At 35.9% G+C, this 17889-nt stretch overlaps 2 protein-coding genes across 2 annotated transcripts in view; both read left to right on the forward strand.

Annotated features, from left to right (window-relative positions):
- Positions 1-8344, forward strand: part of LOC107684512 (adhesion G-protein coupled receptor D1-like) — a 14079-nt gene extending 5735 nt beyond the window's left edge. The window contains exons 6-10 of the mRNA XM_016480784.1: positions 1095-1352; positions 5092-5165; positions 7312-7473; positions 7866-7925; positions 8174-8344. Coding sequence (XP_016336270.1) covers positions 1095-1352; positions 5092-5165; positions 7312-7473; positions 7866-7925; positions 8174-8344 — 725 coding nt within the window. The remainder of the gene's footprint in view (positions 1-1094; positions 1353-5091; positions 5166-7311; positions 7474-7865; positions 7926-8173) is intronic.
- A 1948-nt stretch (positions 8345-10292) lies between these two features.
- LOC107684517 (adhesion G-protein coupled receptor D1-like) overlaps positions 10293-17889 on the forward strand; it is a 29574-nt gene continuing 21977 nt past the window's right edge. The window contains exons 1-3 of the mRNA XM_016480790.1: positions 10293-10337; positions 12721-12796; positions 15776-15917. Coding sequence (XP_016336276.1) covers positions 10331-10337; positions 12721-12796; positions 15776-15917 — 225 coding nt within the window. The 5' untranslated portion in view covers positions 10293-10330. The remainder of the gene's footprint in view (positions 10338-12720; positions 12797-15775; positions 15918-17889) is intronic.

A 17889-nucleotide genomic window follows, 5' to 3' on the forward strand; every position in this document is an offset into this window, starting at 1 on the left:
TATATATATATATATATATATATAAAATGCGGGGTTTGGGGGGGCATGTTGATGAAAGATCATGAATATATCCTTTTTTTGCTTAGGTAACGTATTACTGAATCATGCACAGGACTAGGAATGAGTATTAAGAAAGTACATTTTGATTGTTTTATTTCTTTAAGCAAGTTTTTCCACCTTATTGATACTTCATGAGAGCAGTGTTGCAGATGTCACATTATCAATATTGTTTGTGTGTGTATATATATATATATATATTTAAATACATCTGTGAAGCAACAACGCATTAAATTGTTAAAAAAGTGACAGCAAAGACATTTCTATTCTTAGTAACAATTCTTTTTTGAATAAATGCTGTTCTTTTGAACTTTCTACTCATCAAAGAATCCTGAAACTATGTATCACAGTTTCCACAAAAATATTAAGCAGCACAACTGTTTTCAACATAATAATGTCATCATATTAGAATCATAATAATGTCATCATATTAGAATGATTTCTGAAGGATCATGTGACACTGAAGAGTAATGGCTGCTGAAAATTCAGCTTTGCAATCACAGGAATACATTTTAAAATATTCAAATAGAAAGCAGTTATTAAATTGTAATAGTATTTCACAGTATAACAGTTTTTACTGTTTTTTCATCAAATAAATGCAGCCTCTAGGATAAAGTCAGAAAATGAACAAGATACCCAAGTTTTGTCCCTAAGACTAAAACGTGTATTACCAAAGTATAAACCAATTCCTCGAAAAGAGAGACATTAACATTACGTACTGAGTGGGATGATGTCCATGTGCTATTTTATCCCTGGACAGATGAAATGAGCCATTGACAGTTCAGCTCAGAGTTTCTGTATACCATGTTTTATTGGCTTCATTATAAGCTGATGAAATCCATTCGCATGCTGTCTTCAGCTCTTAGTCTCTGTTCAATCTAAACTTGCGTTTTATGGACCCAGACACTATGAGTAGATCTGGAAATAATATTACCATTATCTTTATTTCCAAACAGTCAAAACATGAAATCTGTGTATACTTGTTTGAAATTTCATTTGCTGGCTTTCTCTCTCCTGTCATCTCTGTCTTTATCTAGGGCCCTACTGGACACACGTGCTCTTCACATGGACCCAGTTGGAGGGGTTAAAGGTCTACATTAATGGGACATTCAGCGTCGGAGACCCCACAGGAAATATTTCTCATAACTATGGCGATCCCTATGCTGACCTGGTCATTGGCACAGGAAACAATGTGAATTACAACCACTATGCCACAGGGGCCTTTGATGAGTTTGTGATTTGGGAGAGGGCCTTGTCCCCTCAGGATATCTGGATGTACTACAAAGCAGCCACTGGTAAGTTATTATGGAGCTCATTGTGACTCAAATCTGCTGTCATTATCATTTCATTTATCTATACGTTTATTTTCTCTGTGGCAGCCTTCACTTGTCCCAACCATGTGCTTCTCTGCAGTTGTCAGCCATTGCCGTTGTTGTCAGGGCTTCCCAAATTAGCTGCACTTGATCTTTGTTGTCTCTGGCTTGTCCCAACTTGCCTTTTAGCAGATGGCAGCACCCCATGTTTTTCAATATATTGAATATTCCTGGTTAATTCTGTCTGTCTTTATTCATTTGAAGTACAATAGCAATTAAGCCACTGAACAATTAAAAGAATTAAGCAATGCTTAAATGTATGATTTTTTGTTATTGCATTGAATATAGAAAACATTCAACTTTATTAAAGTAGTATATGCACACAAAACTGTTTTTTTTAATAAAAACCTTAAAGATAAAATAAAATAAATCCCACTTGAGTTGATGTTTTGTGAGCAGAGATTAAATAATTATTAATATTTTTAATACAGTAGGGGTCAGTAAGGTTTTTTATTCAGCAAGGATGCATAATCAAAAGTGACAGTGAACATACAGTACTTATAATGTTGCTTATAATGTAAGATTTTTATTTAAGATGTGTGCTTTCCATTCATTAAAAATTCTTTAACAAACCTGTTCACATCATGTTTTCCAGAAAAAATATATATATTAGGCAGCACAACTGTTTTCAATACTGATAACATAACAAAATAAGAAATGTTTCTTAAGCTCCAAATCAGCATATTAGAATGATTTCTAAAGGATCATGTGACACTGAAGACTGGAATAATGCGTTTCCATTATAGGATTAAATTACATTTTAAAATATATTAAAATAGAAAACATTTTCTAATTGAAATAATAGTCCCCAATATTACTGTTTTACTGTATTTTTGATCAAATAAATGCAAATACAAGTAAAGTCTTGGTGAGCATAAGAGACTACTTTCAAAAACACTTTAAAAAACACTTTCCAATCCCAAACTTTTGAATGGTAGTCCGTGATCTAGATTAATACAAAGAAAAAAAAGTGTACTTTGAAGTGCCATTGGTGGAGATCATGGCCAAAAAGTGGATTTCAGAATGTTCTTTTGACTGTATGGATAAGAAACATCTGTGATGTTGCCGCTTTGTTTGTTTTTTGCCATTTTTGGAGTCATTACCCTGCATGCAGGTTATTATAGAGAGGAAGAAGCATTTGAAGACAATTTCCTTCAGAGACACTGGTCCACATTCCACCAGTCCTCAAAACGAACCACATTGAAATGCACTGTTGAAATACCATTAAATGTTTGTTCTTGCGTATGTGTCCTCAAAGGCCGCTTTGATGGCTTTGGTTGTAACTGCGCATATCTTAACCTTATATGTATGTGGCGGCGGGACGAGTTTTATATCAGGGTTTTGTTTTCTTTTCAACTGCAAGTGTTTGGAACCTCGTCTGGGCAGTTGGTTGGAGTTTCTTGCAGGCAAGATGCTTTAGTGTGGCAAAGATAAATTTAACAAATGGTTTCCATCTTCATCAGTATCAGAGAGCAGACCAATGAGGTCTTTAACACCTGGAGATTGCTGTCCATTAACATTCCCATTCATCTCAATGCCGGTTGGCAAATGCCCACCATAATGGTGTAGGTAGAGAATCTTCCAGCAAGGGCTAACAGGGCCATGCTAATGAGACAAACCTTGACCTTTTAGACCAGACAACACAAAATGCTTGAAGTTATGCCTTTCCATTACCATACGAAGATTATATTTTAATAAAATGTAATTAAATTAAGTACAATACTGAACTGGTCGTTTAAGGTCAGACCTGGAGTGATGCATTGTCAGTATTTTTGTCTGTTTTCCAGTAAATATTTAAACATCCTTAAAACAAAATACATTTACTGGAGAATTAAAATTGGTGAATAGTTTATTTCTTCCTCTTTTAAGCATGTATTTCTAAAACAGTAATATCCAAAAATAAATACTTTGGATCCAGCGTAAGTCACATTGAATAAAAGCATCTGCCAAATGTGTACATGTAAAATGTAAAATCATGCTAAAATTCAGTACCCTGTCTCCAATACCTTAATTTTAAAGGGGTCATATGATGCGATTTCATGTTTTCCTTTCTCTTTGGAGTGTTACAAGCTCTTGGTGCATAAAGAAGATCTGTAAAGTTGCAAAGACTAAAGTCTCAAATCCAAAGAGATATTCTTTATAAAAGTTAAGAGTCAGCCACGCTACCTAAAACGGCTTGTTCTAACACGCCCCCACATGTCTACCTCACTATGTGGGAAGATTTGCATAACGCCGCCCAAATGTTCACGCAAAGAAAGAAGGCGTAACTTTTATTCTCACTGTAGTATTGTTGCCGCCGCCGTGTCGTGAAGACGCTGTGTTTCGTTGTGAAAGCGAAACTACTTTGTTTGGCCTTCCAAAAGAGGACGATATCCGCTTCGTCATGCCTAGAGCTGATCCGTGCTGGTCGCTGAAGGAATACATCAACTTCGCGCTGTGGATCGCAGGATCAGCTTTCACCGTGGACGAAGCAGAGTCCAGCCCGGGGTCGTCACATGTGGTTCGCCGCTCACTCAAGCCCGCCGTGTATGACGCTGTATTTCGTTGTGAAAGCGAAACTACTTTGTTTGGTCTTCCAAAAGAGGACACGACTAGAAATCAGTGGTTAAGTTGTATCTACAACACTGTTCCAGAACAGTTCAACCCAAATATTCAGATGTGTGCATCACATTTTATGGAGGACTGTTTACTGATCCTGGGAGAGTAGACTACAATGCCGGCTGTTCTGACTCACAGACTGTAAGTACGTTTTTTATATATAAAGAATTGCCACTAATGATTCAAACGCGAGTTTTGAGCAGTGTAGGGGCATAGAGGAGAAACAATAATGTACAGTATGTAGAAAATAATGTGTTTTTTGAACCTTAAACCACATAAACACATTTCATTACACCAAATAATGTTCTTTTTAGCAACATCATATGACCCCTTTAAAATAAATTTATACCTCAACAATTTTGTTGTAAGTAAATTATTGAAACTTTTATGGTGCAACTTTACAATTCAGTTCCATAAACATCCATACTGGCATTTGAACAAATATGGATCCATGGCTCTTTAAAGAGGGATGATAGTGATTATGTAGGTCGATGTTGGCACTCTGGAGGAGGTATTGGCCACCACTTTAGAAACTGAAATATATCCTCTCACAGCACTGATTGTTAGCCACTGTTAGGGATAAAGACCTTTTGTTAATGATAAAAAAAACATGTTGTTGTTGAAGAAGAGAAAATCTACTGTTGTTTTGCTCACGTCCAGCTTTAATAGGCTCTAATGAGGGGCATAGTACAGAGTCATTAGAGAGCTGCTTTTCCAGGGGCCCTATAAACCAGCCTCAATGCAACCGACATGTGCGTTCAGGGAAAGGTATCACGTGCCTTTCCAGCAGGTGTGAACTATTAGTTCCATGAGATGAAGAGAACTTGTTCAGAGCTCTTTAGTTCATAGCTTCTGTGCATAGCTTTGATGTCATATAAATAATTATTATTACATCATTCAATTATTATTTCTTTTTTATTCTTATTTTTTTTATTTAATCAAATAAATATTAGAAATATCAAATATTTGATAATTTTACCCATTTTTAATCATACATTTAATTTTATTTATTATTCATATCTGTTTTCTTTGCACAGCATTTCATTTATTTTTGTCACCACAGGTGAGAATGTGATGTCCACCTTCCCAACCGAAGCATCCATCAATGTCACTGCTGCAACAGATACTCAGTTAAAGGTAAATTCTTCTGACCTGAGGTCACCCGTTGCACTTTCTGAATCTGTTTCTGTGAGTTAGGACTGTAGTCTCTCGAACCAGAGGAGTATAGAAAGATAACAGCAGAAATACAACTTCATCACATATTACTCCAAATTCCAGGGTTATCTAGGAGATTTCACATGGCAGGAGCACTCATTAGAATATTCCCAAAAAAACACTGAAACTTTGAGGGCAGTCATTTTGTTTGACTAATGTACATAAATGCAAACACATCTGTAATGAGGGTAAGCACTAACCTGTCTCTCTTCCCTCTCAGTAAAAGTAAGAAATAAGTTCTTGCGGTGAATTCGCCAGTATCTAATTACGAAACATATTTGTTTTTGGTTTCTGTTAGTTTGATTAATTGAGCTCACTGAAACGACCACAAGTACAAGGCAGGATTTCTCACTCATCAGCCTTAATCGAAACCATCCCAGCCTGGCTAGATTAACTGCAGTGAAGTCCGTTTTTGGAATTTAAGATTCATGAGTTTATTTAAGCAAAATACCAACTAATCCCCCCAAAATACACTTCATAACCCTTGAAGGGTATGTATGTGATTTATTTATACGTCACCACTGTCAGTTAATTGCAAAAAAATCATTCCTGAGTCAGTGTTATTTTAGTGTCACTGATATGCTATTATAGTTTTTGCTAGTATTTTGAATTAGATTATATTTTTATAATTTATTTTTCATTTTAAATTTTACATTTTTTGGTCATTTTGTTGTGTTTTTATCATTTTGATCATTTTTTAAATATGTCTATATTAAGTTTCAGTTAGTTTCACTTTAATTTAAACTAAACAACAATTAGAAATGTTGCCTTGGCAACTAGCTGAAATAAGTTTCATTTGTTTATATTGTATTTTATTTTAGTTATGATAATAACCCTGTCCCAAACCATCACCCAGTCTGCCATTGGTCAAGCAAACAGAGTTAGTCCCGCCTCAAACTTACGCCATTGGTTGAGCCAATTTTGTTAGCTGAGCTGCTCAAACAAACACTTTTCAAGGCAATCCACCTACTTTTCTTAGATGCTATTCATACAGAATGTGTTTTTACATTTTAAAACTTGTAACATAGGGCAGTGAATTAAAAAATAATAAAAATTCTAGGGCTATTTTTTTTTTAAGTTGAACTTAAACTTGAATGATGTGTCATGTGAAATGTCGGAAAAGATGTGAGGCACGAATGCAATGGCCACAGACGCCGCGGTGTAAATGTGAGCATATGGAGAACAGCAGTCACCGAGTGCAGTACACTCAGACTGTTGACTTCATTTGAATGCTAGTAAATTAAGTTGGCCATTCAAGACACTGACATATCCTCTAAAGGCTCTCAGCGGTGTTTGACACACCTCCTTTTACAGGCTCTCAGTCTGTCTGCTCGGATTCTTCTCTGCGCAGTAATTAAATGGAGTGGACGAACACAGACAAACACACACATACACATGATTAGGGCCTCCCAGACTACACCTCACACACCCTTGGATGATTAGGTGTTATGAAGCTGATGCAGACGTCGCTCTGGGACCGTCCATGTGTGTATAGACGCACACACCCTTGGCAGACGTACAAGAGCACAGCAGGAAATGAGGTGGAGGCCGAAGCTGTAAACACAAACAAATTCAGCTCTTTCGGAACTAGTGTTTCCCCCCAGACTCTGAGGAAATGGAAAGAAATCAGAGTTTGAGCATTCACGCAAATGACAACACTGGCTGTTATTGAGTAAGGAGGTCAAGTAGAAGAGAAGATTTTCCGTAATGGCCTCTTATAGGGTATGGATGAAAAAATGAGACTTTAAGCAATTAGTTTGGAGGTTCTTTCTTCAGACTTCTTTGGAAAGTTCAAGTCAGACTGGCATTCAGCTTTGCTGTTGACATTGACATTCACAAATCCTTTGAGAATGAGATTTAATTAAATAATTTCAGCTGTACTGTAAGCGCCAGTGATTCTGATGCGTGTTGAAATTATTATATTAGGTTATGGGAAACCACAAAAACGCATTTATATTTTGAATGTCAAGTCCAAGCCACACAGAGCCATTACATGTGATTGTGGGTCATTTTATGGAGTGCTGTTGACACATACTGTATATAGCAGATATTTTTGTGTGTGTTACAGAGAACCACAGAGATCCCCCGACCTACTTCCACAAACCTGACAGAGGAAGTTCAGAGACTTCAGGACCCCATGCGGTTACAAACGCTCGACCTCCTTCAGTCTCTATCATTTAACTTTCCAAACAACACTATACCTCAGGAAACAGCCAACAATCTTACACAGGTGAAGATAGGACGTTTGAGGGTTTTGGAAATCATAAAGAAACATTGAGATAAAAGAAAATAATTATTTCAGAATCTGCATTATTTTTAGGTCTTTATGAAAATAAGTACATTTGTGACATTGATTGTGTGATTATTGTTATAGACAATATTACTGCAATATTACTGTTTTTACTGTATTTTTAATCAAACAGTGAATGCAGCCTTGGTGAGCATAAGATACTTCTTACAAACATATTTTTAAAAAAACTTACTGACCCCAAATTTGTGAACAGAATTGTAAATCACAGTGGGGGGAAAAAAGAAAAATAGAAGCATCTTCACTGTTTCTTTTAGACTTAACACACACACACAAGTTTTTAACTATGCATCATTCTGCTCTATGTGTTTTAGTCTCTACTGAAAAGTGTGGATGAGGTCATAATTGCCAGCGACTGGAGAGAAAATGATGAGGTACGTTTAATGGATAGATTGATGATTGCAAAGATATAAAGATTCTATCAGTCCATTCATTCATAAGTAGGTCCAGATGAATCTGCAGACTTTTTACACATTTCAGTGGTTCCTTTGAGGGAACATACTGTATGTAGAACTGAAAGAATGTGTTAAATGGAGCTGAAGGTACTACAAACCTATTGGTAGCTGAAAGAATCATCAGGTTTGTAATATACTTTGGACTTGTCTTTTATCATGGTAAACAGTGGAGTCCAGTGGTCAGTGGGCTGGTGGAGACTGTGGATAAAGTGATGGTGCATATGGTCTCCAAGCTTCGGTCCAGCCCAGACGCAGAGGCTCCTTTGGCCATAGGGGGCAAGAGCTCTGTAGCAGGTCAGTACACACTCCAAAACACTTCTTCAAACTTTCATTTCTAGAATATCTGTTCTTAGAAATTCACACTTCCTCTGGCTTGAAGTATGTGGAGTATGTCCAAGTATGCTCAAAGGGGAACGCATACCTAATACACATGCATGAATGCAGCATACAGGGTGTGTGTCACAGTGTACAATTAGGCCTGAGTTAAGGAATTTGAAGTTTGAGATATGAAACATGAGTTGAAAAAGCTAAACAGCCATATTTTACAATTTTATGTTATTCCAAGATGTGATAAATGTTTTAACATATATTAGAAACTGTTGGAACAAGTTGATTTATGTTCATAATGATTTTAAGTAGTCAGAAGTGCTACAAATTAAGGAATCAAACACAAATGTGCATGTCTATCTTGTCTTTTGAAAAAAAAAAAACATGAAATGTTTTGACCGTGGTTGTTTGGGTTATTGTAGCTTTTCTGGGTCTGGAGACAGCGTTTTCTCTGCCGTCGCACAGCGTCTCACCACCAACCATTTATTTTCTGTTGCGGTCTTCCCTAGACTAACTTAGACCGTAACAGAAATTGGTTACAATAGCATTGTCACGATACCAAATTTTAATAGCATATACTGTACTGTACTGTACTGTACTGTACCATTAGTGTACCAGATAATTTCACAATTCTGTGCCAGTTTTAATATCACCAGAAAAGTGATAATACTGTTGATTCTTTATTTTAAGAAACAAAACAACATACAGAATTACTGGTTTGATTACATCATATAATAATTGCTGTTAATAGTGTTCATCGTCTGTTTGATTACGTCTTTAATTGATTTTCCCACATGACAGTCACCACTGATAAGCTATATTAGTGGAAACTTAATTTTCTGTAAACGATTTGTATCGTAAAAAGGGCTATAAAAATAAAGTTGAACTGAATTGAATTGAATTGAATTGAATTGAAATGTGACAATTCCACTTAAAATGTGAGTTTTGTTACTAGTTTAAGTATTTGCTATTGACTGTTCAAATGCGTCAAATGAGTTTTGCGCATCGTGTGTGTGTGTGTGTGCGCGCGCACGCGCATGTGTGTGTGTGTGAGAGAGAGAGAGAGAGAGAGAGAGGCGTTTGAGAGAGGCGGGGCATATAGTTATGTGTTTTAAAAGTAAAATTATGTGTTTTCTGAACGTTAAAGCATGTCAACATATTCTGTTACACCAAATACACAAAATAATGATCTTTAAAAAAGCATCATATGACCCCTTTAACTGATAGTCACTACTAAGCTACTACTAAATATATTGTAGAAACTTAATTTTCTGTAAAGTTGCTTTGCAACGATTTGTATTGTGAAAAGCGCTATACAAATAAACTTTAATTTAATTGAATTTTAAGTTATTATTAAGTTATTTTTAGCATTTTTTTTTTGTTAAAAATATTGTGAAATATATTGTGAAAAAAACGGTTGTGGTTCTTAATATTTTTGTGGAAACCATGATACATTATTTCAGGATTATTTGATGATTTGATTCATTTATTTAAAATAAAAATCATTTGTAATATTAATAATGTCTTTGCTGTCATTTTTTATAAAACAAATTCAATGTAGCTTTCACATTTTTTTTTCAATTAAGTAAAAATTGCTTCAAGTTAATCAGACAATTATTCAAGACATGTAAACGGTCTGTAATAAAAATAAGTTACAAATTACAAACAACAGAGCTGATATAAAGTTGAAGTAAACAGTGTTGACTGTGTTTATATTAAAAATGTACACACGTGTAGCCACTTGTCACAGAGAAATGTATGTGAGATTTTGTAACAAACTGCCTTTCAGATTGAAATCACACAGTTTGAAATTCCATTCAGTACTCAGTACCACCTCTGGTACCGACTTGGTACCAAAATGCTGGTCCTTTTGACTTTCTAGTAAGTGATGCAGTAACAAAGAGTATACTGTGAACGGTGACCCATCTTTTTTTTTTTTTTTTTTTAATGTCACACAAGGGAAAAGTTACATCTCAGTACCAGGAGAGGCCCTCACAATGCAGTGTGAGTATGCACATGTCTCAAAGCACAAAACCCTAAAAACTGGTGTTGATCCATGTCCCGATCCCGCAGCTTTATGTTAATGATTGTTTATTACTGGAGTAGGCACATTTTATTTTATTTTATTTAGTGATTTCACCAGACCAGGGTGCAGGTTGTCCTGTGCCGTCATGGAGAACAGTGCCTGTCTATGTCGCCTATGCCATCCGCTACTGACTAATGTGATAAATCATGCTTAAAGTAGCAAACTTTAATGCTTTTCCACTCGCTTAACCACAATTTAGCCATAATGTGCATAATGGAACAAACAAAACTTGGACTGGAGCGTAGACATATGAAATGGAATGGACTGCTAAACAAACTGCCAATCATATTTTCTTTTTTGAATAGAAGGTTGTTGTTCTGAATCATTCCTACCCAATTTAAACCCTGATTATGAGTAAATGTGCGCACACACTTCTCATTGCTCTTGGACACCTCAGGCTGGGGTGAAAGAACACATTGTTTTCATAAGAGGAGGATGAGGGACATTTATTTGTTGTCTGTTTATTTGTTGTTTATGGTTGAAGAGTACAGTGCAATCAACTCTGATGACTTCCTGCTGCTCTCTGACGAAAACTGCCAATCACACAAGTCCCTCAAGGAGAGTTTCATTAAAAACAGAGAAAGTGTGTGCGCTTGCCTTTTTTAATGTATAAATGCGAGCTATAGTTGAAGAATGAGAGTTGCAATGTTTCCCATGTGGCGGCGGTAATTATGAGGGCATTAAACGTTTTGTTTGTTTGACACCGTTTTGGGGTCAGCTCCCCTCAGCTCCTCTGGCACGGTGCTGAACCTGAGCCCCGCTCCGTTCATTATAAACAGTTTTAATAATCTATTAAAGCTCTATTGTCAGAAATGGCACATAAACGCTAGCACTGGCATTCATGTGCCACTGAACCCCTTCTCCTGTGCTGCCGGACATATGGTACACTTCATTAACAGAAACTAGCAGAGCTTTTATATGCCAATTAAAGGCTGCGAGAGAAGGAGCGCATTGAAACACTCTGTATTTCCGCTGGGCCAAGTTTCTTTTAGTCTTAATAAAAACATTTGTAGAGAGATTTTGCCCATTGGTTTGTGAGGTTATTGGCCCAGAGCTCATCTGAAGCCCAACTCAGAAGAGTTAGTTTGGGCACAGTGATATTGCATATTCGGTCCATTAACACCTGTAAAAACACTAATAAGTTGCAGCAGTTCTCAGCATGTTTCACAGTAACCAAAACTGCAAATAAGCACCACTATGGTGCTTTTTTCACAAGCAGATTGTAATTAAAATGATTGTTGATTATTCATTTGTTTTGATATTGTTCTGATTAACTAAAACTATTAAAAACTGATTTTGGTAGTTGAAATAAAATAGAAATATTAGATGAAAAACTTAAAAATGTAACAACAAAAATGTTTGTTGAAGTAATAAAATTGCTAAAACTAAAAACTGAAATAAAAATAAAAAAACTAAATAGAAATATTAAAAAAATGAGAAAACCACATAATAAAATGACTGAAACCAAAACTAAAATTAAAATTAAAATATAAAATAAATTGTTTATTTAAATAATATTTACAGCTGCTTGCTCGATTTTTGTCTTGCTCAAATTGCTGAATCATTTTATTGCTTTATTAGACATCAGTTAATCAAGACATTTACAAAAAAATAAATAAAAGGCACTCTAGAGTGTCTGGTGATTTCAGCATTTATTTTCATCTGCCACTGTGATCAGGTTGCTTTAAACTGGTTGTTGCTAAGAATTGGCCTAGACTAATTTAAATGCCTTGAAGTGGTTTCTGTGGTCAACTTCTGCATAAAAAGCATGTTGTAAATGGTAGTATAATTAAATGTAATACTGTAAATAATACTTTGATCCCAATCACAATGTAAATTATTTATACAATTAATTGTGTGGTTCTAATTCAGGCACTGATGATATGATATTGCCAACAGTTGGTATATATACAAATATACAACAGTTATTTTACAAGGTTATTTACACAAATTCTTCTGTCAAATTATGATAATAATGATTGTGTTTTCATGCGAATACAGAAGTTGAACTTAAATGAAAATGGCCATATGTATTTATCATATAATGGTTGAAAAAGTTTTGAAGTAGAGTGTAACATATTTTCCCCTCACACAAGTGGTGGTCCCTCATCGCGCTCTTCTTGCGTGTGTGTGTGAACACACATCTTTCCCATTAGAGCTGCAGTGAGAGGAATGCATGCAGTGTCTGTGATAATGAGTCTATCCTCTCTGTGCATTTCAACGGCAGCACAACACATTCTTCAACACACACATGCATCTGTGTGATCAAATGTTAATACTTGTGTATGTTTCCCCCTGCAGCTCAGACCACGATCGTGGGACTTTTCTACCACAAAATGCACAACTACTACAAAAAAATCAGCCCTCTACAAACAAGGTAAAGTGTGTGTGTGTGTTTCCTGTTGTACATCATGTTCTTGCGAGCTTGTCTTTATCACTGTGGTTCTCTCATCTGGGCCTCTGCGTCTGATACTCCCAGCCATTAAGTCGACTGATAACACTCTTTCCATCTTAACACAGCCATGATCAGTACTTATCTCAAATAATTTTTTTTGTTTTTTTTGTTTTTTTTAGCACAGCTCTGGAACTCAGCTGGCCTCTTTTTTGTGTAACTGAACTGGCCAACAGAGCTGAGAGCTGCTGCAGGGTAAAATCTTGTTGATGTCTAAACATTCATGAGAACCCAAAATAAAATTGATACAAATGTTATATGCGCTGTCAGTTATACAGTATTGTAGACTGCCAGTTTGTGCATTAGTGATGTGTTGTTCCTTACACCAGTAGGTGGCAACAAGAGATTGTCTTTATAAGTGAGTCAGTGAATCATTCATTCATCTGATTTGTTCAAAAACACTGATTCATTTAGCAAGGAAACAAGTGAGTCTTTGAATCATTCATTCAACTGATTTGTTCAAAAGCACTGTTTTATATAGTGAGAGCCGGCCCAACCTAATAAGTGATATACACGGTTGCATAGGGCCCCGTGGCCACCAGGGGGACCCATGTCAAGGTTCAGACAGTAATGCTCAGTAATAATAATTTTGATAAAGTTTCAGTTGCGTGTGTTAATGTTTGAAAATGAAGAGGCAGCACTATAAAACTAGTGCTGACTGCAGAGAAGTGGAAAAAGAGCAAAGAAAGTGAGCAAGGATTTTGAAAATATATTGTTTAAATGGCGGTTGCTGCATCGTGAAGACGTGCTGTGCCAATGGAAGAACAGTAGGCTAATAAAAATGAATGGTATTGTTATCATGGGCCCTTCAAAATACGTGAATAATTCTAGATATCTTATTATAGTTTTCGATTTTTAGAACGAACATTTTCTTATTTTCCATCGACCAGTTACAACACTGCACGTTTGCTGCGTAAAAGTTCAGTCAGATTTTCTCATTGATTTGAACAAAAGCAGCAGACGGGCTGAATAAAAATGCAAGTTCACTCACTCTCTGACGGGAGGTGGCGCTTTAGGAACAGCAGAAATACATCCGTTACCGTTGTTACCCCTGTACAAAGGAAGTCAAACAGTATTTACATGTTTTCAAACAGCCATTCAGATTTTTTTTTATTCACTTTGGTGTTTATCAAATAACGTCAAATATTTAAATATGATTTAAAAATCACAAGAAAGCAACAGTTAAATAAACAGTTAAACGTTTAAATAGTTATTTAAATGTCTAAATGTTAAATGTTTAAAAAAATGTTAAAAGTGCTTAATAAGTAAATATATCTTTATATTTATGTATTTAAAGATAAATACTGAGTAGATTCTGATTAAGGCAGTTTGGGCATTTATAAACCAGGGTTATTTTAGTTAACTAAAATTAAAAATATTAAAAAACATTTTGTTTCTTGAAATAAAATAAATTTTAACTGAAATAAAATACTTAAACTCTTTTATTTTAGCTAGTTGACAAGGCAAAATTTCCCATTTTCATTTAGTTTATCTTGATGTTCTAAAATAACTAAAATAAAATGTAATAACTATATAGGCATTGAAAAACAACAACAAACAATAAAATTACTAAAACTTTAACTAAAATCAAAATGATAGCAGAAATTATAAAAATAATTCAAAATATTAACAAAAACTGTAATAGTACCTGAATGATACTTAAATAACATTGCTTTAAAATAAGGTGTCAGTGTAAGATGTGTACAATGGGCAATGGGGGGCGGTTATGGGGGGGCCCTCTTTTGAAAATCTGGCCCTGCATTTAGAAAACAAGTGAGTGAATGCATCCGAAATTGCATACTTCACTAAAATATTGAGTGGTGCGATTTCGGATGCAGCCTGTAGGTCATTAAATCACTCATTCAAATTATTTGTTCAAATTCTGTTACTTCCTGTTTAATGCTATGAAGCTGCTTTGAAACAATCTCTATAGGATAAAGCCCTATGAAAATAAATGTGACTTGACTTAAAAACACTGATTCATTCATCAAGTAAGTAAGTCATTAGTTCAACAGATACATTTAGAAACACTGATTAACGCAGGAACAAAACAAACAGCACTACTGTTGCTCTGAGATGCTGAACAGTTGATTCTGCTGTAGTCTCGCGTAGCCAGACATTCAGACTGGCGGCAGAAGGTCTGGGAGCCTTGGCTGCTTTGAGTGGCCAAGGACCGCCCAAGAGGCCATGTGACTGACAGGTAAAGCAACCAATCACGTTTCGTTTTGTGCCGCATCATGTTTAGGGGCGTGGAAATGTCCCCACAATAACAGACCGGTGTGTAAAACTGTTGGACGTATTTTAAAGAGTCTGTACCGCGAACATATTTCACATACTTTTGAAAACCTAGTGTTTAGTTGATCCTGATAAACGCTCATTGATTCAGTTGTAAACAAAACGGCTTTCTTCTTCAATGGGGGGGTTTGGCATCACAGCATATTTGTTTCCAGGCGGAACATTAAAGAACGCGAAACACATCTCCCGAAAATCCTGTAGAATTTAACCAATCAGATGACGACTTCGAAACAATTTTGTGTGCCATATGCATCAGACGTTCAGCCAACGGTCCATGGTTGTGACGTCTGAGGCTGAGACTAATTCTGCTGTGGCTTAGTTTGGAACTATTTTCATTGGCAGAGCAAAAACAGACAATGTAACTGAATAATGTAACTGCCAGTGATTACCTCTTGTTTAACGAGCTGTTCTGTAAAAACAAAATCACAATCTTGCTGTTGTTCTCTTTAGATATGATTATTATTATCTTAATGCTACCATTACGTGTTATTATTGGTACGATATTAGTTCTTTGCAGATAGCTGTCATTAGCATCGTTTTCTTTGCTCATTATGTAGAGTTTGTACAGTAGTTGAAGTGTGGACAATAACTGACTGTCCGTCTCTGCAGGATAAATGAGGCAGTGGATTTTAAAGATCATAAGATCCAGATGGCCAGTCATCTTATTTCTCTGAAGGTGGAACCCTCTCCTGCCCTGTCACTCAACCTGTCCACTGAGCCGCTCATCCGGATCGTCCTCACGCATCAGCTGGTAGGAGAACATCAATCCTCATCTCATTTTGTTGATATTGGCGTTCAGTCAGGAGTGCGGGTGCTTGTGTGCATTTGTGTGTATAACAGTTATTTGGTATGTTTGAAAGATAATACATATTTTAAAAAAATATATATTTTGCTTGACTAAGATGACGAAAAAAATGTGTACAACAACGGCTTTAGGATCAAGCAGAAAATTCAACCAACCATTTCATTTAGCAGTGAGCTGATCAAACGCACTCAGACTCATCAACCAACATCTGGCTTTCAGCAAATCAGTTAGACCGAATGCAATTAACATAAATTCATATTAATGACCGATCTGGCCTGGCAGATTCAGCACCAAGCCGGTGAGAGAAAGTACATTTCCAGAGGAGAGAAGACATGCACAACAGAAAAGAAGAAAAGTTGTTTTTGACAAAAAATATAACTTTTTACAGTCATAGCTGTCTCAATATTTTAGGCCTAATTTAAGTTACTAGAGTATCTGATGGTTTTGGAAGCTTTCAAAAAGTATCTTGTGTTTCCATGGCAAGTGGACATTTAAAACAGTGTCATGCATGTGAAGAGAGACTGATGAGATTTCTAATGCATCCCCACACATTTCAGGCCATTTGTGACAGTGTATTCTGAACATTGAGGTTTGATTGATACATAGATTTATTCTGAGACTTTAGTCTAACCAGAATCATCCCTTTATATTTCTTAAACGGAACAGAAATGATTCTAATTAGTTGTAGGAAAACTTTCAAAGACCACTTTTTTTTTCTTTCTTTTTTTTTTGTTGCTGCTGTCACTGTGTTTGTGGTTGTGTCTTTCGGTGAGCCGTGTTACACAAGAACCCCAGAGTTCAGAACTGCCAGGACTAACCATGGAAATCCATTTCGGTTTGCATCATTCCTTGCACTTTTTTTTTCAGCTCTGAAACATCTAGAGCTTTGCTCTAAAAGAAAAGTGGTTCTGAATGCTGGAGCCATAAGCCTTGAGGTCTTTTGAGAAGGGAAAGATGATTTGGTTTAACAAGGAGTTTATTTGGCATGTGTGCGCAGATGCTAAGACTCAGTTGAGGATGCATCTGTCTGCCAAATTTCCATGGGAAACCCATCAAAAATGGATACAGATGGCATGTAGACAAGTCAACCAATACAGCATGTTTTTGGAGAGTATTTGCTAAAAAAAAACAAGGAGTTCACCGTAGCATTGGATTTCACACACCACGTTACACACGTTATTCATCAGCTAACTCACATTTGACAGCTCACTATGCTCTTGACCGTTATATAAGATCTGCTAACCTTTGCATTCTGTCATAACCCTCCTAAACAAAGACTTGTTTCATTAAATAAACAAGAAACTCATATACAGCATAATACCCTCAAAGAAAAAAAAACAATATAAATGAGCAGTCGTTTATTTTTTCATTGTTCTTTTAAAAGCATTTTTAGAGCTTTCCAAATCAAAACCATGATGGCATGCATGTAACTATAGAGACTAACGTTTGTTTTGCTGGCTTTTTATGGTTTTGTGAGAGATGTTTATTTCGGTGATGTTTGTTGATGGAAATGTGTCTTTGAACAAAGACCATTATGCTGAATAAAAGGAGCCTGCTAAAAGAGTAAATCCAGAAACATGCTAAAAGAGATAGTTTAGCAAAAAATGACAATTCTGTCATCATTTACTCACCCTCCACTTGTTTCAAACCTTGTATGAACTTTCTTCTGCTGAATATTTGGAACCAAACAGTTAACAGTAGCCATTGACTTCCAGTATATATGTATTTTTTTTTATTTTCCATGTCTGTGCTACACATTATTCAGACATTTTAATTTCCTTTGGTCATAGTTTGAGTGATTTGTCTAATTAATCCTGGGGCACTGGCTTCCTATGTGTGGGACTGTCCAGAACAGAGGCATTAGTGTCAGTCCAGTGTTTCTTGAGTAATGTATGTGAGCTGAATCACTAGATCAATA

This window comes from Sinocyclocheilus anshuiensis, unplaced genomic scaffold (genome assembly GCF_001515605.1).
Source record: "Sinocyclocheilus anshuiensis isolate Anshui unplaced genomic scaffold, SAMN03320099.WGS_v1.1 scaffold1, whole genome shotgun sequence".
NCBI lineage: Eukaryota > Metazoa > Chordata > Actinopteri > Cypriniformes > Cyprinidae > Sinocyclocheilus > Sinocyclocheilus anshuiensis.